Here is a 23,839-nt window from a genome sequence, read left to right on the forward strand (position 1 = left end):
TGGTTCAACACAATGTGCAATTAAACAAAGGAAGAATTAGTCAGAGGTAAGAAACAAACCAGATGACTGTGGGGAAGTCGTGCCCCTTTGTCTTCTTTCCCCTTTGGCAAACCCGTTAGAAGTGTTAAAGGTATACCCAACACCGTAGGCAAGTGGCTTAGCCTGCCTCCGCTGGTTAACTGCGTAGTGTCGTGAAAGTGTAATCCTTACCTGGCCACAGATTCTATTGACTCTAGATTTCTCCGCATGAAAAGCCAACGTGAAGAGCTAATAACAGTTCTTGGCTAATCTCTAAACTGCTGCCATGAAATCATTCCCGGTGTAAAGTCCTTCAGTAGAGTTCTCCCTCATCAGTGTGAGGCTATGCCCACCCACATGCGTGTAGACCAACCTACAAAGAGATGAAAGATGCCTTTGGTAATGAATGATAGATACGAATCTCTTAGACCTGTCTCGTCATATCCTGAGGCTTTTCCTAAAGAACTTGTGATGGATGTCTCATGGTAACATGTGGTAGCCGTATGTTGCTTCACTGATTCTGCGTAAAAAATCCAAGGCTCTAAGTTGATGTGAGTTCTGAGGCCTCTAAAGCTGGCTAAATGCCTTGATGTTGAAGTGGTTTTCCCTAGAAGATTGGTAAAGGAATTAAGTCTGTTCGTAGTAGATCCAGTGAACTGCCGTGTCCACCATCCCACCCCATCCTATTCCCCCTTCGCTCCATGGGTCTTCTTGAGCTCTGCGCCCTGGCGGAAGTGTGCCTGTGGATTTAGGTGTGGTTCTAGCAAGACAGGCATGACACCTGTCCTTGGGATTTTACCTCATGGCAGGGGAAAACAGTAAACAAGGAACAGCATCAGTAAACCCCCCGAGCTTGCTCCACTTTGCTCCAAGCAAACTTTGCTCCAGACTCAGGGGGATAGAAAGAAGCCAGTGCCCTGAGAGTGAGCCCCATAAGGACTGGAGTTGATCTGTGGTCACAGGTCAGGGACCTAAAATGCAGGCAGCGTACATAGTGCATTAGGCCCCCCAATTTTGTTTCCCTAATTTTCATCGTCTTCACCCTGATTGGGAGTAGAAAATTGGACACAGGAAACTGCCACAGACAATTGTGCCCCTTGCTCCAAACCGATCTTCTATACATAAACAGTCCCAAGTCAATAAAGTGCATATTTTCGTGAAAGTGAAGTTGTTTGGCAAAAAGCATAAGGTGTGTCTTTCCCTCTTTCTAAGCCCCTGGGAGTTACTGTTTTCTTAAGCTGGGCCTCTTTCCTCCGATCTGATCTGTGTTTCATGGGTGAAGTGGGAGGTACCCGGAAGAGTCTTGCTCCAGGCTGCCTGTCTCCTAACCCCAGAGGCCAGACAATGGTATGTTTTCTACATCAGGTCAGAGCATCTCTTCACTGGCTCATGGCATTTAGTAAACACTGCTGTAGAAGCCCTCCCGCCATGGCTGATGTGGGTGGTGAGTGTTGGGTTCTGCTTCTCCCCTTACGGAGCTGGAGGACCAGGGCTGGTGTCTCAACTCAAACAAAGGCCCTTGGTAAAAGGAGCAGGCACCACCTCACGGGATCTAGACCACACAGGCTGTGTCCTGGGAGCCCCGGCGGAGGCAGTGACCCCACTGCCTCAGAAGGGCCCAGTGGGGGCATCCTGGCCCCCTGGGGGCTGCATCCCACTGGGATGTGAAACATGCAGTTTGCAGGAGATGGTGACCTGACAGCTCATTGAATGCCTTGCCTGCCAAGGCAGGAGTAATCTACGGCTGGAGGAAGAACTCCCAGCAAAAGCTGATAATAACATTTTAAAGTATGATTGGGAGTCATGAAGTAGAGCAGGGTTTTTATGGACATTAGATTGCTGGTCTCTGCTGAGGAACTCAGTCTTTCAGACCCTTGTGGGTCCAAGGCCATGAGGACAGGAGCGGAAACCTTGATTTTGGGTGGCATGCCACTGCTGCCTCAAAGGGGAGTCTGGCTTCCACAGGGGATTCTGAAGGCAGGATGTGTCCCCAAGTGTTGACCCAGAGTCAGGGGACATCACACTGCTGGCTGTGTGGCCCACACTGTATCCCTTACCTCTTTCCCTGATACGATTTGGCTCTTTATCATTCTCCCACTGTGAATTCCCAATCTTTTCTCATTAGTTGTCTGGCTTTTCTTCTTCCCTGCTCACCTGCACAGGTAAACCTATTTCACTTTCCAGTGCCTCACGGCACACTTCTTGTGATGCACATTCTTTGTATCTCACATGTGTGCCTGCAGACACATGCACACATGTGCACACACACACTTTTGCCTAGACCCTCCATGCTCTTTACCCACTGTCTGATGGGATCACTCCCTGCCCACTGGCTTCAAGCCTGGGTTTTAAAAACCTTTTTTCAGGATCAGCAGTTTGGGAGGTAGCTGCTGTGGGCCCCATCACAGCTGCGGGGCTGTGGGATGTGGGCCAGGAGAATGGGAGGACACAGGGTAGACGATGTGAAGTCAGAGCTAGCAGCCACTTGAAGGTGAGAAGCACTGGCGAGTTTTACAGAGGCAGCCGTCTGGGTCACGGGACATCTAGAGCAGGGTGGACATCCCAGAGGGGACAGGGAGCCTGAGAGTTTACGTGAGGCTGAGATTTATTTTGTAGTGCCTCTTGGACACTTCCCTCAGACTTGCCTTCTGTGGATGAAGATGCGTGGCAGCTGGGTTCATCTGTGTCCCTCTGGATGGGTGACTATTTCTCTATCCGGAAAGATCGAGACATTCTGATTTCAGATTGAAAATCTCCACCAGGGGAGACTTGGCCTTCTGAACTTAATTCTGCCTACCCCGTGATTTCAGGTATGCCTGTGAATGCAAGAAGGAACTTCAGTGCTGTGCTTCCCTGACCTTTCTAGAGTAGAATGTTATTTTACCAAGAGGAACTTTGGTATGCAATAAATGTCAGAGAGCTCCATTAATCTGGAGCGGAGGAAGGTCAGGCCCATAATGGGTTATTACTTTACAAGTAGACATTTCCTCAGTGCTGAATACTTTTCCAATGATGTATGCTGAGAAAAAGAGGAACTGTGACTCAGCAGCGCTCACCCAGGACGCCTTCATCACTAGTTTTTCAAGCCTGCTGATGGGAAAATTGAAGTTTCTTGAGTCCCGATTGCCATTTGGTCCTTTTCCCCTGAGGTGAAGCAATTATGGCTGAGGCCTTCTGTGATTTCTTGTTCAGTGTCTTTTTTTTTCCCCATTTACGGATCTGTTCAGTTCCTCGTATTTTATTTCTGAGATTTTCCGAGTGTGACTTTCTGAAACAATTGCTGTGATGGTTATTCCCAGCCTCTCAGCAGTGGGTCAGGTGTTATTTCTTTGGTCTTACTCCTGGGTGAGCACCCAGAGCTGAATGGGAGGGATAAATAGATTGCGATTATCTAAATGTCCGTGGGAACAATGATTCACTTACTTTGACATCTCACTTACTTGCCTCTATGAAGTTACATTCTTATCCCAAAGTGTCTACCTTTCCAGCATTTAAAAATGGCGTTCCCTCCCTGGAGGGGCTGTTTGTACTCTGGGGCCCGTGCCCTTCCAAGCTCCCTGGCCCGGGGAAGGACACCAAGTGTAGCCAGTAGTAAAATGGGTGTCTTTGTGGGATGAATTCAGAAATGGGTTCTGCATGACAAGGGACGCTTCCAGCAAAGTGATCTGAAGTGCAGTGTAAAATTCCGTTTTTACAAAAAGCCGTTTGCTTCAGCCAGTGACCCGGGAGAGTACCACCTGCCCTCTTTTGTGCTGTCCGGTATTTGGTTCCTGACACGGGCACTTCTCTCCCGAGGCGTTACCTGTGCTCCAGCGCACGGGTGAGTGCGAGGTCTAGAGGGGTGTAGGTAATCTGATTTCGGAAGCCAGTCGTTGGCTATTTACCCAGCAGTTATCACATGGTGGTTGTTCAGAGCTATAAGGAGCGGTGTCTGCTTCCTTATTTATGGCACGTCATGTTTTCCTGGCATCCTCTACCCTGCCTGACACAGTGGGTGATTTTAGATGTTTGTGTCCCAGAAGTCCTGGGTGGCCACGCTCTGCCCTTGGAGTGTATTCAGGGAGTTGGGAAAGGGCGGGGTGAGCGCTGGCTTGAACCGTCCACCAGCGGGACTCCGTGAGGCTGGCTTCCGTTTCTTACTGTATTCGTCATTCTGAAATTCTGGACCCAAATCATCACCTACCGTGTTTTTACAAGGATCGACAGCTCTTACTGGATTGCTTTTCATCCATTTCTTCACAAGAAGGTGCTGACTCTCCCTGTGGAGAAGCACAGAGTTTGGGAACTTATTCTTTCAAGGATGCCTGGTGGGCACCCACTGGTTTGGAATTCTTGTGGGAGCTCAGGAAGTTCACCAAATTAGCACTCGTGTCTCTGGGGGAGAGACAGGGAAGGGCCCTTTTTAGGCCACTCGACTGATCAGCCTGTTCTGGCCAAGGAGAAATCGCCTGGGTCATCGTGGTGGGTCTTTGTGGTCCTTGTGTCTGATGCTGCAGACCCCTGAGTGGGGAGGGGCGGGGCCTTGACCGCAGGTGTGGCCAGACTTTCCTCCTCCTAAGTATTGTCCCTCCCGCTCTCTGTCTAACAGCCCTTACACATTGGGTCATCTCTCCTCTGACCTTTTAAAACAACTTAAATACAGAATACATGGGGAAATGTCACACATTTCAAAACTCTGCAGTCTAACCAGGAGGTAGTCTCCACATTGTCTTTTGAAGCCAGGCTGGTGGATTTTGTTAATAGCATTGAGGTGCAGGGAACCTATCTGCTAAGGCTACTTTTTCATATTTGAGAAATAGCCATTTATTGTATTAGTTACCCACCATTATTTTGTATTGATTGTGTAATTATGTGCCTTTCTTACCTATTCAGTTTGAAAATAAAAATTTTGACCAAAAAAAAAATATCCTTCAACATTTTTCTGAATTTCTTTTCTTGAGGGTCTGTATATGTTTTAAAAGAATCAATGGTGTTTACGGAATATAGGTTAAAATTCCGTTATTAATTCAGACCAGTCCGACTACAACCTTTCCAAATCAGCAAGGTTAAGCTAACAGTGGGTTTTGGAGAGCCTCAAGCTGTACCAGCACTGTATTCGATCCTAAGGGCAAAATTGATATCTGTCCCGTTTTAGCCTCCTTGGACCTGTTCTTATCTTTCAGATTCTGAGCATGATTAATGAAGTCTTGAAATTATTGCCACATATGGGGGAAATGTTATTAGAGATGTGAGATAGCTGAGTAGCTTGGTTGAAGGGAAAGGAAGTAATTTGGGGATATCAGAACATGTGTGTATTTTCAGATGCTTACGTGCTAAAAAGAAGAGAAGGGTCCTGCAGCCTCGTGCACGTGGCCCAGCGGTGATGTGGTGGACCCACAGAAACTCGGGCCAGCCTGGGAGGGTACATGGCATATTCTGCCCTTGAAGAGCATCAGTAGTGCTCATTAAGGAAAAGCACAAAAACCTCATGCATACGAAAAAGAGTTTTCTAGAACACTCAGGTTTTTTATATACCTGAGAAATTCTTACTTTCGTATGTCGAATTTAGCCACATGACTGGCCGGAAAGGGCAAAAAATAAGACACTACATCTTCATTCTCTTTTTTTTTCTCCTTTAGAGCCTATTTTTTAGTTGTTCAGTTACGTTGTCTACATTTTCCCCCCACTACTCTCCCCACCCTACCTACCTGCCAGCCCCCCCCCCCATTTTCTTTTAAAGTATTCTGTGGCTTTATAGGAAATGCAGTTGATGTGATGGGCATAGAAAGTTGATAATAAATGCAAAGTATGTGTTTAATTTAACCAAAATCAGAACAGTTCAGCCCCTCACATTTGTTCGGTTTCACGCAATGCAGAGCAATTGAGCACTGGACCGAACCTGACCCTCAGGAGCAAGTCAGGCAGAGCCCCGTCTCACAGGTCCCAGCCTGGTTTCCAGAGGATCTCAGTGATTGGTGCTGGAGCTTGGACCACAATCTTTTGGTTTCTAGGTCAAAGTTCTTGCCCCAACACGCGGCATTATCACTGCAGGCACTGAAATGAGAACGTAGAAGGTAAGATTCCCAGGGGCTGTGTTCTCTAACCCAGAGCAGAGGTGCGTATTGTTGCAGTCAAATTTGAAAATAGGATTCCTAAACCCTCTTGGGAGATTGATTTTATGTCTTTGGAATCTTTCCTGTTTCGTGTTTCTTATTAACTCATGAGAATATTTCATGAGGGCCTACCTTGTGACATCTGTGCTAGGGACCAGGGAAGCCCCATAGCAGGGCACCCATGAAACCCAATTTTGGTAGATAATTGCATTTAACACATTTTTTAAAGAAAATGTTTTAATTACCAGTTGCCAGTTTCTCTTAAGTTTAAACATGAAACCTTTTTTGCACGCTGTTTCGTATTATGGATTGTAATTATTATTGTCAGGATATTTTTTCCTGCATTTTTTATATGTACTGTTAGCAGAGACCAAAAAAAATTCATGACCCAGATTGTGACACTTCCTGACTGTGTGTCCTAATTTGTTCAGGATGCACGCACTTCCAGAACGCTGTCACACACCCACATACATTTGCAAGTTCAAGTTGATCACATCCTCCACTATGGTAACAGGAAAACCCTCCAGGGGCTATTTAGGTGTTGCACACCAATTGGCATTTCTCAATTTGCTGGTAAGGTGGAATGCATCTCTTTAAATCTCAGGGTTGTTGGTGTGGAGATAGCGACAATAATTGCAAAGGGTGTTTTTAAGAAAAAGATGCATTTTTCCTTGTTTACACTCAAAAAGCAGCTAACCTCTAGTTATTTGGTTGGCAGTTATTTACTCAACTGCAATTTCTCACTGTTCCCCAAATCTTTAGGTACTGATGTAGAATTTTGATAATTCTCATGGCATCTTTTTAGACAGAAAAGTTATTTGTGCTGGTGAGTAAAGGTGCAATTTTATATGCAGGTTCTCAGCAACTGTTAGGCATTATCATTCCCTTTCTGTGCCCCGGGTACAACTTTGTAAGCCTTCACTACCACTAGTTTAGCTTTGTGCATATTAGACAAGGCGCCTCCTGCTGGGCCAGTGTGTGGCTGCAGCTGGGTTACCCACTACCTGCTGCTGTGTCCAGCATGCACCAGCTCCCGAGCCATCGTCAGGTCCCAAACTACAGTGTAGCACCTTTTCTATCTATGCTGTTTTTCTGGTTTACAAGGCAATTTTAAGTCTATATGAGAAGCGGAATGTAAGGTAGTAAGTTTAGGCAGAAACATTCATGATTTTGATTTTTAGGAGCACCCGTGTCAATAAATTAAATTTTTAGCAAGAGAGATTATGTTATCACGTTTTTATGGAAGCCACTAAAAACTGAACAGACTTTTGCCCTTTTACAATGAAAAGATCAGGAAAATGGATTAAATTACTCTAAGTGTACATTTCTTATAAATTTGTAGTGGAAGGGACCAAAAAAAGCCTTTAAATCAAATTTACTGACAATGGGATGTTTAGTAATAGTTTCTTGGAGACTTCCTGCTGCATACTTGCACCTGTTTTAGGCATGTTTTGAAGGATTGAATTCTTCAGCACATGCTCTTTCCATGCGGAAAGAGCAGTCATTTAGAAACCTGAATTTATTTATGCCCTCCACGTACACTGTTGGGTTTAAATACTCTCAGTTTATAAAATGGATGGAAAAGCAGTCTGAAAATATCCACAATTCGCATTATTTCTAGGGTCACAACATTTACCTGTCACTTAATAGCCCCAACATTCAGGTTACTAATTTTATGTTTAGTTTTAAGAACATTTTAATTTCTAATTAAATTTTTTCCTCTCCCTTTGCGTTTTATCTTTTAAGCATTATCAAATTGATTTCTCTCAACTCTGCCCATGCCAGTATCTTCAATGGCACTGGATATTTAATATTAACATAATGAATATTTAAGGAAAAATGCTGAATGCTCCATGTTTCAGTGGGAGTTTTAATTTGAAAAAAAAGTGCAGTCCCATAGCGCCCTCTCGTGGCAGGAAGCCATATGCCATAGGGACTTTTCCTTAGGCAAGCCATTCTGAAAGCCCATTCAACTTTTATTGCCTTTTAATTGAACAGGATCAATTAGGTGTAATTATTTTATTCAAATCATTTTGTATCTAGTACTTCCGCAGGGAAGGCATGTTTATGTGATAGTTTCTATGGATGTGCTCATGGTGCTGAGAGATGGTAGGGGTGGGGTATGAATACCAATGTATCAGGTAGAAGCAAACATCTCTAAGTCAGTGGGTGCTGGAGGGTGGAGACACTGTTTGGGCTGTGGAAATGGTTGAAAGCCAACACTTAGGCTGAAGCAGAGCAGAAAATGAATGTGGATGAAAGGTAGGGGGAGGTGATGTCTACAGGAGCTGATATTCGAATGTTTTAATAGAGAGTGAGGCCAAAGAATACAAATGTTTCCCAGAGAGCACGCTGCATTTGGTTGCAGTTTGTTGGGAAAATGGACATAAGCTATCGATTAAAGGTTAGCTGTATCAGGAAACGTACACACAGGATTTGATTGAATACACCCACAAGACTTTGGAAAAATATTATCATAATATTTTTCTTTCTAATTTGGGAAGTTGACTACTTCAGGGGAGTGACTGAAAATATTTATATTGAAAATATTTTAAACAGATTACTGCTTTGGAGTAAGAATGAAAACATTTTAGGCTCTTTTTCTGGAATAGCACTGGGAGACATTATTGAGCAAACACTGGCTACTAGTGGTCCTTGCTGCTGCTCGGGCTGCTGCGACCTCCGTCAGTGATGCTCTTCCGTAACTGGGGAGAGCGTCTGAGACTTCTGTAAGTCCTAAGGACTTTTGGAAAAAAATGTAATTTTATTGCTGCCAACAACTTGTCAGCGCTTGTTTGCTTATCATTTAAATTTTTTTTTACTGGACTAATGAAGTTGGACAGTTTGTTTGCTTTAAATGACTGTAGGGGAAGAGTTTTAAACTGTTTATATGAAGACAGCACTTGGGGCCCTTTTGAGTTATTCTTGCATTGAATGATAGTTCTTTAGAAAGTATTTTTGTGAAGAACTCTTTATAATTCATTTTTTTTCTTACAAGCTGATGTGCAAAGTTGAATTTTTGTAGAGAACAGAGTATCTAGAATTTTATTTCTTTGCAAGTGTTTTCATCAAAGAATATTTATTGTATGTTTCCTCTGTAACCATCACTCTGCTAGTTTTGTATGATGTATGATTTGAGCGTTTAGGTTCACCAAGCAACTTCATAGCAATGTTGACATTCCTAGAATTGTGTCAGAATTCATCATGGGCTTAAATAATGTTTTGCTATCAAGATTTATCCAATAGAAATCTGTCCTTGAATTTGAGCATTTGGAGATACAGAATGGTGGGCAGTCCGAAGCTGATGAACGATCGCCTGGGCATAGGTGGGCCTTGTCCACAAGATGGATGTCATCCACAGGGGTTGAGATTTTCCACTCAGCACCGTGACCGAAAGTCCAGGGCACACACTGCAGTCGGCTTGGCCACTGAAAGGCTTATCGCTTTACTTCCAGCTCAGCTCCCCTTCCAAAACCTCAGCACTTTTGTCTGTCCCATTCTTCATTCAAACCTGGTCATCTGCAGCTTCAGAAGTGTCAGGAGCAAGTCACAGCCACCCTGATGATGGCCAAAGGGAGGACATATGAGGTGTAGGTGGTAAGAGGCGAGGTGCGGTTTGCTTGCCCAAACCCGGGCCACAGTGTAGAAGAGGCAGGATGGGTGCAGGAGGGTCCTAGAAAGAGAATGGACCTAATTGTCTGTGAAGGTTGGGGAACCTCTTTCTCTTTGCCCTTTTAACACTTTCTTATTCTTTCATCTTTTAAATCTGTAAAGATGGGCAATGTCCTTATTTTTAGGAACTATCTCTTAAATGCTCTCCCCCATATATAACTGCTAAAGCTCCTACCCACATTGATAATGGAGAGCCACTGGGTCAAGGTTCCTAATACTGACTGTCTCTGTGTAAATGTCACCAGGGCCTGAGAAAGAAAATGAGACTTTGGGGAAGAAGATAAAGATTTGTAGCCGTGCTTTTTTTGTTCATGATTATGTTACTCTTTCCTGCTTTAATATTAAAAGGTTAAATGCAAAAGACAATAGTAATTATAGAGCATCTACATGAAACAGTCCTCAACATTATATCTAATTCATTAAAGAAATGCAGTGTACCTTAAATGAACATACACACATTCTTCTAAGAACCCAGTTGTACATTTCATAGTGCGAAGGAGATTCAGAATTCATGTTTTCCCATGTGGGGAACTGGACCTTTTGGGGTTCTAGTTGTGTATTTCCTCTCCCCTCCTCTCCTCTGCATCAGTGGCAATGCTTCTGCCCCAACGTCCAGCTCTGTGGCGTGGGTGGAGCTCCCAGTGGGGCCTCATCATCGAGTTTTTCCATGACCCTGTGACACTGACCATAGCCTTCCCACCACTTTCCCAGCAGTATTGGTATTCAGGAAATGGTCGTGCAGATGTCTGATTGTTGCTGGGCTTAAGGAATTGGACTTGTGGAATTTTTGGCGGAGTTCCGCCGTCACCCATTGACTGTGACCTGTCATTTGAAATTGTTTCCTCATCACTGAATGGGTGGTGAGCTCTGGCTCCAAATGTGAATATTTTCATCCCCTCAATTATTTGCGGCCTTGTTGGGAAATAAAAATCCCAGGGCCCCAGATGACAGAAAGAAACAGCTGATCCAGTGTCACGTCCTGACCGTGGCTTCCTGCCCTGCTGCTGCTGCTGCTGCTTTGGCCGGCGGTGCCTGCAGTACCGGGCTCCAATGGTGCCCAAGGAGCGTTAGACCAGGGAGGGGAGCTCGGGGATCCCACCCTGCCCCACAGCCATATTTTATTACAGGTAGAATCCTGCTTTGTGGTAAACATCACATTATGCTACTGGTTGGTTCATCGTCCATCCACCAACTTCTGTTGACCTCAAAGTGTGTGCCCCATGCTGTGAATGAACAAAACATTGCCCTGCCTTTGAAGCAGCTGCTTCTGAGAGGTGGAAGCCCACCAGCAAAGTCTGTGGGATTGGCATCACCTGTTGGGTTTGTTCTGCTTTCTAGCGAAGGAACCCCAGTACACCTGCACAGCTCTACCCACGCAGTCTCCACCTGCTCTCAGTCTCGTGACCGAGGCTGGCAGCGCTCGGGCAGCACATTGGCTTCTGCATCGGTCGTTTTAAAGATCGGTGGCCGTAGTGTTTTAAATGTGAAAAATGAAACACCCTGGTGATCCCATGCTGACCCCTGAAACAGGTATGAAATGACTTTAGATTGTAAGGTTTGTGTTGACTGCTCATTCTAGATATACTTTGTGTTACCCTCGGTTTTTGTTGCTGGTATATAGATCATCCTCCAAAGTCAGGGGCTTCACAGTATTTCAACTTCAGCCATTCTTGGAGCTTATTTGTACTTGAATTTCTGACTCAGAAGAAGATTATAGTCTTTCATTTGATTTCCATCAGGAACTGGTTTCCATAAGCATTTTAAGAGCAAGGGAAATAATTGATTATAATAGAACCTGTGTTTCCCCATATTTTATGGATTTTTTGAAAGTATGTCCTTGGTTTAGATAAAATACTAGGCAAAGTTTTTAAGTTTCTCCATGCATGAAACTCTATTTCATGCCTAATTTGGAGCAGCTAGTTTTGATGCCAAGATTATTTTCCATGGCTGTATTCTTTTATTTTTATAGATGATGGCATGTTGTCCTTCCTCCTCAGATTCTGAATTTCAGTGTTTGAGGATACGGTGGCGATCTCTTCTGTTGTTGGTACATGACATTTTTTTGACTAGTGCACTACATTGCACTGATGTTCAAGAATAAAACTATGACATGCTGTTGCATCAAAACTGTGTAATAATATTTTACAAGCTTCTCTTTTCCTTCCATCCATTTTAAATTTTCATTGTTGTGATAATACTGGTTGTGGGCATGAAGTATGCGGCCACCATGTCCTTTGGACCTTGCCTTTAGCAGATATCATGGGGAATGGATGACTAAGGGGTCTGTAACCCAGTTATTTTAACTGTGCACATTCTGCCTCGAACCCCAGTATAGGGGTGTTCACAGTTGTTGTATTGCTTATCACAGCTGCAAAGTCTGGCTTAGAAACTACTGGCACCATTCACCTTTGCACACTTGTCTAGTTTTTTGCTCTTCCTATAACCCCAGTGGAGATTTGCTAAAAGCTCAGAGGAATAATTTGGCCCACATAGAGTACATGCTATTTGGCAGCTAATTGAATAGCTGTCCGAATGCTTATCCTGTCTGTGTGCTCTGCTCCAGTGCCCACAGTAACCTCAACAGGGTACAGGACATTAGATTATTCATGTGCACTTATGTCTGAACAAAAGATTAAAAAAGTTAAAAAAATATGTGGGAGACGGCAAGAACCATGTCGATAAAGGCGTCATTTCCTTTTCAGCTATTAATTTCAAAACTCTTGGGATACACAGATTGCTTAAGCATTCCGGTGACATTTGGAAAAGAATGTGTTCTTGTGGTGAAAGCAAAGACTGGAAATTTAAATTGCTGCATTCTGTTCCCAGGAGCATGCGAGAGTCACCCGGTGACATGTGACAAGCCAGCTAAAGCATCAGAATCCGATTGCCCTATCTGTGAAATGGACGTAAAAGGGACTAACTTCACACTGTCGAATTGTTTAATATTTTGCTGGGAACCAGCTTGCTCTAGTGACCTAGAAAAAAAATGGACTCCAGTTCAGGCTGACCTCATTTCTATTTGTGGCTTTAGAGCTGACTCAATGAGAAACTGGTAGAAATCAGCTCATCTGGCTCTTGGCCTCCATGCATTCCATGATTAAAATGAGAATTATAAAATCTTATCTGCTCTGGATCTCCTAATGATAATATTAACCAAGTCCTAAAAATACTCCACCAAATGCATTAGAAAGCTCCTATGTTGCCTTTCCCATTTCCTTCCTATCTCCTGTTAGGTTATTTGGAGATTCACAATTCAATGATCGTTGATTTTTTTTTATTTTTTTATTTTTTTAGGCAGCTGTTTGCAGTTCAATTCAGTTCTATTCTGGGTGGAGTTTTCTCACATTTGAATACAAGGGAAGAGGTTGATATGATAAGAGGTGCCATATATTGCTGTCGTCAGTATTTTCTGCAGTTGTAGCTCATTGTTATTCTTTTAGGTGAATAATGAGTATATTTAAAGCAGCGTTACATTTGATCAAGTCTTGGTCTGAGACGGTTTTTCGTTGCCAGCTATCAAGGCCTCGGGGAAGGAGCCAGCGTTGTGTCAAACCTCTGCTGAGGGCTCTGGCGTTGATAGCATCCCTTCTTTCTGGTAGATGGTCTGGATGCTGATGGTCCAAAGGGGTGTACCAAACTGTAGGGCTTAATTTTCTTTAATTCTTTTGCTATTTTATCATATCCTGTAGAGCTTGAAATAATCTCTTCCATGTTTTTTCACACGCTGTTTCTGGGCTCCTGACTTACCCTTCTCATTAAACCTACACACCTTGGCCCAGTGGTTGGAGTTCAGAACCAGGACGACTTTGAAAGTTCTTGCTCTGTCTCCTTTCATATTCCCAACCATGAAAAACTTTGAAGGAACTGCTGGTAATGTGCTGTTTGGGGATAAAAGTTTATGTTATGTAATGTATAGTGTGTCAATTTATTTTTTACTTTGAACTAATACAGCAGTAAGACATGTACTGGGTGCTGAGAAGTCGTGCCTGGATGCCCCAGAGGGCCCTCTGCTTTGAAACATTAGCTACCCAGCAGTGGTCACTTAATCTGTCCACTCTGTATTGTGAGATTGCGGTCAAGTTCTCCCACTGTAAAGGAAATGGGGTGTCTCGATTTCTCATCATGATTAGGGATGATTTATATTGGCAACCAATCTGGGTGTGAATCTTCCTCAAGTAGTGCTGATGTCGGGAGAAGAAGCTGTATTTCCAGGACCAGACGTTAACTCCAGGTGCTTCCAGGTTCTTGTCCCAGTTTTATTTCTTCTCTGTGGTGTCTTGTGCTCACATGGCCGAGATGTCCATCCTCATCACTGTTGGCTGACATCCAGCCTGCATTTCCTTCTCCCTCCTCTTCACATCGTTATTTTGCATTCCTTCTTGAAGGGCCAAATTAAGGCTCAGAACCTCATGAAGTCTTTCGGATCATTCTTTTTCCCTTTGGAATATATTTTAGTCAGGTGTGTGTATAATAATTGTTAATAATAATTATTTTAAGTGCAAGTTGTTAATAATAATTATTTTTTAAAAAAGTTCCTTATTTCTTTTTGCTCCACAAGAGCAGAGACCGTAATTCAAGTTTGATCCGACCTTTGCAAAAAAAAAAAAAATCCCAGTTTTTAAAGACACTTACGAAAAGCCCACCATCAGGCTGTTGATTACGCCGAAAAGTCTCAGATGGAAGCTCACACTACGAGCTCTGCATACACAGCTCCTAAAGGTTTCTAAAGGAAAAAAGTGACTTATGGTCTGCTCACAAAATCTCAGTGCTGGGCCTGCTGATACCAAGAAGATTTTACTGACTGAATAAGATTTTGATCAACTTGGTGAAAGGAAACCCCCAATTATCCATTATTTACCTAACAGATTAGTTAGCATTTAGAATATAGTACAGAGAAAGCATCGTGCCACCCGCTACATTTCCATCCTCAAGCAGTTTTGAAAGTCGAGCAGAGAAAAGCCACGTGAACTAGGAGTTCGCTCAGCACCTGTTTTCGGACGCTCACTGCAATCCCATCTCGTGCAGTATTGGGCGATGCTTACAGAGTTGGTTGCTGATTTGTGTCCTTGATTTCTTTCAACCTGCCTTTTGTCTGACGTGCTCCTTGCTCCTCTACAGGGTGAAAGAGGCCTCCCAGGGTTACAAGGTGTCATTGGATTTCCGGGAATGCAAGGCCCTGAGGGGCCACAGGGACCACCTGGACAAAAGGTAAGCTTGATGGGGGCTATGAGGGTGTAGATTGGAGATGACCTATAGTCTTGTTCTAACAGTGGTCCCGATGGCTTTTCTCTTTGGTTCTAGGGTGACACTGGAGAACCAGGACTGCCAGGAACAAAAGGGACAAGGGTGAGTATAATTGTCACTTAAGTTGTTAATAACTGTGTGTGGGATATGATAGAGCAGTGCTTCTCAAGTGAGGGCTCTTTATACCCTTCAAGCAATCCTGAGGGGCCTTCCTTCCCTTCCTCTCCTTTCTCTTTGTCCCTTTCCCTGTCTGTCCTCCTCAGGGATAAGACAGTGCATGTGGTGGGCCTAGGGACTTAAAATGAGCCACAGCTCACCGTTCGTGACCTCCAATGCCTGCAGCTGGTGCTGTGCATCGGCGAGCTGTGTCCTGCACCCTCCCATTTGTGCTTCCGCAAGGATTCCTGTAGGTGTGCTAGGATGTAGGGGAGGGGGCATGACGGAAACGTGTCTTCATTTCAATGTGAAAAGTGATAGTTTTTCCAGAGTGAAACTTGCTCTTCCTTCTTCACACTCTTTACTTTCTTTGCTGCTCCCATTCCTGGGAAATGCAAAAATGAAGACCTTTGACAGCAGTCTCGAAAGTAGAAAACTGAAATGAAAAGGTTGTATGGGGACTGCAGCAGCACCTCCGTGTACATGTGTGCTTGGGGCAGAAGAGAGGGGAAATAATCTTATAGCTCTCTGGGATGCAGAAGACCTGGATTTCAACTAGAAATAATTTAAATAATATGATTCACTGCCCCCCCCCACTAAGCTAATTAATCCCATGCATTCTTCTTCCCCACTGTTTGAAATTTTAATGTAAATTTTATTTATATTCACCTAGAACCTACAAATAATGAAATGAGTACATAGTTATATATTGTGCATTGGCTACCTTGATTTTAGAAGGAATTAATAGTCAGCTTTAGATGGAGAATTGCTTCTGAAATCCTGGGCTGGACCCTCAGCGGCCTCCCCGGCACAATGCAGTCTGCTTAGTGTGAGGTTCTGAATGCCAGCAATCAGGGCAGACACCCTTAATGGACACAGGGGGAGGAAAAGAGGTTCCCAGTGCTCATGGAAACATTTTCATTCCCATCCTTACAGGGACCGCCAGGAGTATCGGGCTACCCTGGAAACCCAGGACTTCCGGTATGTATATAAAATTCACCTGGCCCTGGCTGGGTGGCTTAGTTGGTTGAAATGTCATCCTGCACACCAAAAGGTTGCAAGTTCAATTCAGTCAGGGCATGTAGCTGCATTGAAGCTTTGATTCCCCAATCCAGGTGCATATGGGAGACAACCAATTGATGTTTCTCAGATCAGTGTTTCTCTCTCTCTGTCATTTCCCCTCTCTCTAAAATCAATAGACATGTCCGTGGGTGAGGATTGATATGAATAAGTAAATAGATAAATAGATAGATAGGTAGATAGATAAATAAATACATTTAAAAAATGCACCTGCTTCTTTTTATAAGCCATTTGACTGGAGTGATGATACCATCAAGTGATTTTTTATTTTGTCTACTTTTTTGCTGTATTAATTGCAGGGTATTCCTGGACAAGATGGCCCGCCCGGTCCCCCAGGTATCCCAGGATGCAACGGGACAAAGGTAAGTTCAGAAGTGAGGCCCGTCGCCCTTTGTGCATGTTCACCTGCTTCTGCGTGTTGAGGAGTCGGGCAGAGTTGTTCTGTGAACTGTTTCTGTGCTGCCAGTGCGAAGTTGCTTATCCTGGAGCCTTCTTGGTTTGATTAGGAAATACAGTTTTCCTGTGTTGGATGTTCAAGAATGACATAACTGTGCCTTTCTTTTTTGTACAGCTTTACCCTAAAATTGCTTTACGCATTGTATTTCTTACCTATGATATCTTATTAAATCAAACAAGAAAATGCTATTATTAATCTTGTCCCTATTAATTATACTCTCAAATACACTTCTTCTATTGTGAAGTAGCACTCAGCAACATACATTGTAACAAACAAATTTTTAGGAAATGAGGTTAACCCACAAATGAGGTATCCCCGATGGGTAGGACATAGTAACTGATGGGGTGTCTGGAGCGATGTCCCATTGTCTTGCCTGGCACCTGTGAATGACTGTCTGCTCTCCCCTCAGGGTGAAAGAGGCCCTCTGGGACCTCCTGGTCTGCCTGGATTCACTGGAAATCCTGTGAGTATGGGGTTGTTTTTTAACTCAGAATTTGTTTCTTTGGCTATAATTTTTCTCTTCTCATTCCCTTTTCTTTTTCTTTTTCCTTTTTTTTTGGCACTTGTAATCCTAATAATGTTTTGAGAGAAACAAAATTAATAACAACCTTTTCTTTTTCAGGGACCACCTGGGATCCCGGGAATGAAGGTACGTTATTTTTATTTTACTGGATTCATTACAGAAGTCTGTTCAAAACACACCATAAAGAGAAATTTACTTTAAATCACTTTGGTGGGCTGATTACCTATTAACACATTTGTCTAAACTCTGTTACATTAAAAGGGCATATAAGTCATAGCCACATCTTAAATATTAGAATCTAAAGTTTGGACACTGGGTAAAGTCTCTTAATAGGAAACAGACAGCAGTAGGAGGCACGATGTGATGGTGAGTCTAACAGATGCACGTCTAGTTCAGATTAGTCACCTGCATCGATGTCACTGGGACACCGCTTTCTCAGAGCTGTCAGACGGACGCACATACAGTGCCACCGAAAAGGATGCAGATTGGCGTCATACCTAATCTATATGGTTTACCTTAAGTATAGCCCTTTTCTCATGTTGCCTATAATCTGCAGTCACTCTTAAAAATTCCATAATTATGCCAGGAAAATCCCCAGTTGCCTTAGGTTAGGTCCTTGGTGTTGTGGCCTCTTCATTCAAAGCCAGTTTATGGCCCTTCTCAGCTTCATTTTCCCAGTATGTCAGGGTGGGGCCTAGGACCCTCTGTGCATGGAGAGGAAAGAAGCCCCGAGTCCCTCCCTGCCACGGCACCCAATTCTGTCCTGCTGTCATTCAAGGAGACTTTCTACGTCTATCCTTACTGGTGCCTAGAAAAAGGCCTGGAGGATATATTCTTGCTGATCACCTGGCTGTTGCCTCCTTGCACATGGAGCAGGGAGTCCCACAGGCACTCTGCACCCAGGCACATGGCCTGGGTTCTCTCCTCCTCTCTTGGCTCAGTTATTCTTGCTCACCCACACCCAGCCTGGTGTGCCATAGGCACCACTGGCCAACTTCCAAAGCAGACCTTGCCGCTACCCTCCTAACCTCGTCTCTGTGTACTTAGCTAATTAGGGCAAGGATACCACCTAGGCATCCAGCCAGGAACCCAGGAGGCATTCACAGCAGTCGCAGATTCTTCATCTGTGTTTGCTCAGAGAATAAAAGTGGCAGCGAGGCCATCCTTGAACTCGGCCCCATGCCAGCTGCCCCAGCATTCATCACTGTGAACTGGGGAGCAGAGGGGAGAACTCAGCCCCGGAGGAACTCCTCCAATTTTATAGAAATTAACTCTTTAAAGTCTTTCCCAAGCAGGTCTTAGTGGCTCTTACTGACCTGACCTTGAAGTGGGTGATCCCTATGCTAAGAGTTCAGCAGCTGGGGTGTCTGGGCATTTAGAACAGCCCTGGGAAAGGGATGCTTCCAGTGTTTCAACAGCTCTCCTCAGGAAAACCACGTGTCTGCAGGAGGTCGAGCGTTCCTGTGTCCCTGTGTTTGAGGACACCTAAGAAACAGTGTCCTCAGGAGAGCCTGTGCTTTAGTCAGGGTCCTGCAGGGACACACAGCCAATAGAATACATGTGTGTATGTGCATGTGTATGTATATGTGTGCATAGATGTACACACACATGCATATAATGACAGGTAAATAAATAAAATGAGAAAGTTCATAATTTGCAGGGCAGGGCAGCCCGCTAGAGGCCCGGAAAAGAGCTGATGTTGCAGTTCCAGTTTGAAGGCTGTTGTAGGCAGACTTCTCTCTTTTTCTTGGGAGTTCATCCTTTTTTCTCCTAAGGCTTTCAACCGATTGGATGAGGCCCACCCCCTTTATGGAGGCTAATGTGCTTCACCCAAAGTCTTCTGATTTAAATGTTAATGTCATAGTAGAAATAGCTACATAGAGACACCCACGCTAGTATTCAAGCACAAGTCTGGGTACTGTGGCCCAACCAAGTTAACACATGAAATTTACCATCATACCCTGCTTTTTAAAAAATGCTCATCTTGGCCCTGGCTGGTGTAGCTCAGTGGATTGAGCGTGGGCCTGCAAACCACACCATCACGGTTCAATTCCCAGTCAGGGCACATGCCTGGGTTGCAGGCCAGTTCCCAGCAGGAGACTCACGAGAGGCAACCATACATTAATGTTTCTCTCCTTCTCTCCTTCCCTTCCCCTCTAAAGATAAATTAAAAACATATTTAAAAAAATAAAAAATAAAAAATAAAAAATGCTCATCTTGAAATGCTTCCTTTGAAATACAGTTCTTGTTTTGTGAGCACAGTCTGTGAACACACAGCCTTTCAACCAGAGGCTGGTCCTGGTCTCTCATTTCTCACTGTCTGTGTGGGACAGTCACGTGGAAGTGTCGTAGAGCCTTTCACGTAGCTGTCTAGACATTCGGTCCTGGTTGCAGCTGAGTTGACTGACTGTGCTGCACTGAATGCCAGTCATGAAGATAGAGCATGAATGGGCGAGATGGCCGAGTTGCATATTTCAAGCTTAGAGAGTATCCAAACCCCAGACTTGGGCTAGTTCCATACCAGTAATTCATGCCTAATATTTGATAGGTTTTAAGTTTCCTTACATAAATATCAGTGTTTGTGACTTTGTCTTACTTTTCATCCCATAGGGGGATCCTGGCGAAATAATCGGCCATGTGCCTGGGATGCTGTTGAAAGGTGAAAGAGGATTTCCTGGATACCCGGGATCACCAGTAAGTATTTCTAAACAACAGCAATCATGTGCTGAGTCTCCTCCTGGTTTGCATTTTAATTCTTTCCTTTCTCAATGTATTCTAGGGTATACCAGGATCGCCTGGGCTACAGGGTCCCATTGGCCCTCCAGGATTTACTGGACCACCAGTAAGTTGGGGGGCTATTTTCTCTGAGGTAGTCATTCAAAGAAGAATTCTTAACTATATTAAGGTGTGAAAATAAATAAAATTTAATAAAAACTTTATATCTCCCTTAATTCGGATTGGGAGAATGAATTTCTTTCTTATGAAAATACTTGCCTGGCACTTAGGGTCCACATAGTCCCAGAGCTGTGTAAACAGGATAATAGTAGTACTGCATGCCAAGACATCCCCTCAAAACAGGCAACACCTTAATTTTGAGGGGCTGGGTGGATGCCAGTGATCTATGGCCTGAAGAGGCCAAGTTCAAGATGAACAAGGCAGGCTGAGCTCTGGAGGTGGACTTGTAGAAATATCATCATACCAGAGAGTCTGTGCTGTTGCGGGCTGTGGACCCGGACCAGGTGGTGCCCTAGAAGCCGCACTGCCCCGTAAAGACTCTGCAAACTGAGCACCCAGAGTGACATCTCAGGAGGCTCTGCACCGTTACTGGCCTCCTTCACAGCTGATAACTCTCAGGAGAAAAAGGACATTATTTGCACACACACATATTTTTGCGATCACAAGAGAGTTAATATTAACAAGACTTAATTGTGGAATGCCATGTTTACCAGGAATGAATAATGCACTTGACTTTGTTATTCTTATACTAGCCTGCCTGAGAGTCTTGCAATTTGCAGGCTTATCTTTTAAGCTGACTCTTTTTGAGGGTGGGTAAAATTCAGCAACTCCTCATATCCATTCCTGCAAATGTAACCTCTTTTACAATATGTTTCTTGTATATAAATGAACTCATTTTTATGAGTAAAGAATGAGTAGTAACAGATGGCTATATAAAGAATGATTCTTTTTTAATTTTTAAACGATTATAGAAAGCATTCTGAAATTTTGTTGCGAACACAAGTTTTTTGACTTCACCACAATCTCCTTGCTTGAAGAAATCATTCAGCTTTTTAAGATAAAAATTATATTCAAGCTGGACAAACATTATGTCCAAACTGGAAGCTCTAGCCTCATGAAGAGTTTGGCTGGTGACTTCATCCACTGTCTGTTAGTCTAGCACGATCTCAGATTAGGGGACTCCACAGGGCGATGCCAAAGGTTTTTGAAGTGTTTACCTCTCCGTTAATTATCATACAGGACTAGTTTCTGATTTCCTAAAAGTTTTACAGTTCTAGAATACAGGGAAAAAAATAAATGTTTAACAAATAAATTATCATGTTAACCATAGTATCTCAATACAGTTTCTGTACAAAGAAGTAATTAAGCTTACCAGTGTTGTGACTTGTATTTTAAAATGCTTTCTTTCTTAGGGTCCCCCAGGCCCTCCTGGCCCTCCAGGTGAAAAGGTAAAGATTTTTTCATTTATTTTTCTTTGGCATTAGTATAAGACTATCATGACATTGCTGTACCTCATTCTTTAATGCTCTGTTAAAAACTTTTGAATCACTGGTGGCAGAAGGCGGGGTATAGTGGGGATAAATGGTAATTGAGAAATAAAAATTAAAATAAAAAATGAAAACAACCTTTTGGAAAGCTGTAACTTCTTTATTTCTACATTTAAAATCTGTCTGCCCACCTATTCATCTGTTCATCTATCTATCTAACTTCTCAACTGGCCAGTCAGTTGATCTGTCCATTCATTGATCTTTTTTCTACCTCCCAACCCCTTAGTCATTACTTTTCCCTCAGTGTTTTTAAAGCAGGAGTTTAAAAACCTTACATCAATAAAAGGTTTTTGTAGACTTCTTTTTCAATAGTACTTTAAAAAACCTTTTTATATATGCTAAATACATGATCATAACTTGCTTGAAAATCTTAAGGTAGTTGTGGGATGAAGTGGGGTGCCTTAAATCTACTATGTTACTGCATTTTCTGTGATATTTGTTAGATGATTTTGAGCAAAGTAGACAACTCTAATAATGGAAGCCTAATTTTCAATCAACAGGGGCAAATGGGCTTAAGTTTTCAAGGACCAAAAGGTGACAAGGTGAGTACACAGTGCTTTGATATGTTTTCATGTTTAAAATCATAGTTCTGGGATTCCAGCCAAGATGGAGACATAGGTAGATACACTTTGCCTCCTTGCACAACCAAAAGAAGGATAACAACCAATTTAAAAACTAAAAACATCCAGAATTGCTAGAAAATCAAAGTGTATGGAAGTCTGATAACCAAGGAGTTAAAGAAGAAACATTCATCTAGACTGGTAGGAGGGGCGATACGGGAAGCTGGGGAGGTGAGGATGTGCAACAAGGCTGTGGCTGTTGGACTGGGGCAGGTGAGGTGGTGGCTGTTGGACTGGGATGTCCCACATTCATGTGCAGATGAGCCGGGAGGAACAGCTGGGGAGTGGGACAGACCATGCAACCCAAGGTCCCAGCATGGCAAACTAAAGCTTCAAAACCTCTGACTGAGAAAACCTGTGGGGGTTGCAGTGGCAGGAGAAACTCCCAGTCTTACAAGAGAGTCTATTGGAGGGGCCCACAGGATCCTAGAATGTACACAAGCCCACCCATCTGGGAATCAGCACCTGAAAAGACACAGTCCACTTGAAGGAAGTGTGGGAAGTTACCAAAAGTGAGGTGCGAGCCAAGCAAGTGGCACTATTCCCTCTCTGACTCCCCTACATACAGTACCACCACACAGCAACATAGGTTGCCCCGCCTGATGAATATCTAAGGCTTCGCTCCTTACGACATAACAGGTGTGCCAAGGCAAAGAAAGATGGCCCAAAGGAAAGAATAGATCAAAGCACCAGGAGAAGAACCAAGAAAAAAAGATAGCCAACCTGTCAGATGCACAACTCAAAACTCTGGTAACCAGGATGTGCACAGAAATAATGAGTTTGGTCACAAAACAGAGGAAGAAGTGAAGGTTGTGCGAAGTGAAATAAAGAAAAATATATAGGGAACCAACAGTGATGTGAAAAAAACCGGGACTCAAATCAACGGTTTGGAGCAGAAGGAAGAAATAAACATTCAACCAAAACAGGATGAAGAAACAAGAATACAAAAAAAATAGGAGAGGCTTAGGAACCTCTGGGACAACTTTAAACATTACAACATCTGAATCATATGGGTGCCAGAAGGAGAAGAGTAAAAGCAAGAAATCGAAAGCTTACTTGAACAAATTATGAAGGAAAACTTCCCCAATTTGGTGAAGGAAATAGACTTCCAGGAAGCCCAGGAAGCTCAGAGAGTCCCAAAGAAGTTGGACCCAAGGACACACACACCAGGGCACATCATACCTATATTACCCAAGATGAAAGATAAAGAAAGAATCTAAAAGCAGCAAGGGAAAAGGAGACAGTTACATACAAAGGATTTCCCATAAGACTATCAGCCGAACAAGGAGCCAGAAAGACGTATTCAAAGTCATGAAAGGCAAGGACCTACAACCTAGATTACTCTATCCAGCAAAGCTATTATTTTGAATGGAAGGGCAGATAAGTGCTTCCCAGATTAAGGTCAAATTAAAGGAGTTTGTCATCACCAACCCCATAGGATATGAAGTGTTAAAGGGGCTTATTTAAGAAGAAGCAGAAAATCAAAACTATGAACAGTAAAATGACAACAAACTCAATTATAGAGAACTGAACCTAAAAAAAAAAACAAAAATGAAAACAAACTGAGCAAGTAAGTAGAACAGGAACAGAATCACCAAAATGGAGATCACATGAAGGGTTATCATTAGGGAGGGGGTTGGGGGAGAGAGGGGTAAAAGGCACAGAAAATAGGAAGCATAATTGGTAGGCACAAA

The 23,839-nt window shown here is 43.4% G+C and overlaps 1 protein-coding gene across 3 annotated transcripts in view; it reads left to right on the top strand.

Annotated features, from left to right (window-relative positions):
* COL4A1 (collagen type IV alpha 1 chain) overlaps positions 1 to 23,839 on the top strand; it is a 152,606-nt gene that overhangs the window by 69,257 nt on the left and 59,510 nt on the right. For all 3 annotated transcript variants that reach the window (XM_037038353.1, XM_037038352.1, XM_037038351.1), the window contains exons 3-12: positions 14,901 to 14,990; positions 15,084 to 15,128; positions 16,119 to 16,163; positions 16,562 to 16,624; positions 17,129 to 17,182; positions 17,342 to 17,368; positions 19,853 to 19,936; positions 20,022 to 20,084; positions 21,391 to 21,426; positions 22,026 to 22,067. In XM_037038353.1, the coding sequence (XP_036894248.1) occupies positions 14,901 to 14,990; positions 15,084 to 15,128; positions 16,119 to 16,163; positions 16,562 to 16,624; positions 17,129 to 17,182; positions 17,342 to 17,368; positions 19,853 to 19,936; positions 20,022 to 20,084; positions 21,391 to 21,426; positions 22,026 to 22,067 (549 nt within the window). The remainder of the gene's footprint in view (positions 1 to 14,900; positions 14,991 to 15,083; positions 15,129 to 16,118; positions 16,164 to 16,561; positions 16,625 to 17,128; positions 17,183 to 17,341; positions 17,369 to 19,852; positions 19,937 to 20,021; positions 20,085 to 21,390; positions 21,427 to 22,025; positions 22,068 to 23,839) is intronic.

The sequence above is a fragment of the Sturnira hondurensis genome, unplaced genomic scaffold (genome assembly GCF_014824575.4).
Source record: "Sturnira hondurensis isolate 20B ecotype Veracruz unplaced genomic scaffold, ASM1482457v3 Scaffold0024333, whole genome shotgun sequence".
NCBI classification, from domain to species: Eukaryota; Metazoa; Chordata; class Mammalia; order Chiroptera; family Phyllostomidae; genus Sturnira; species Sturnira hondurensis.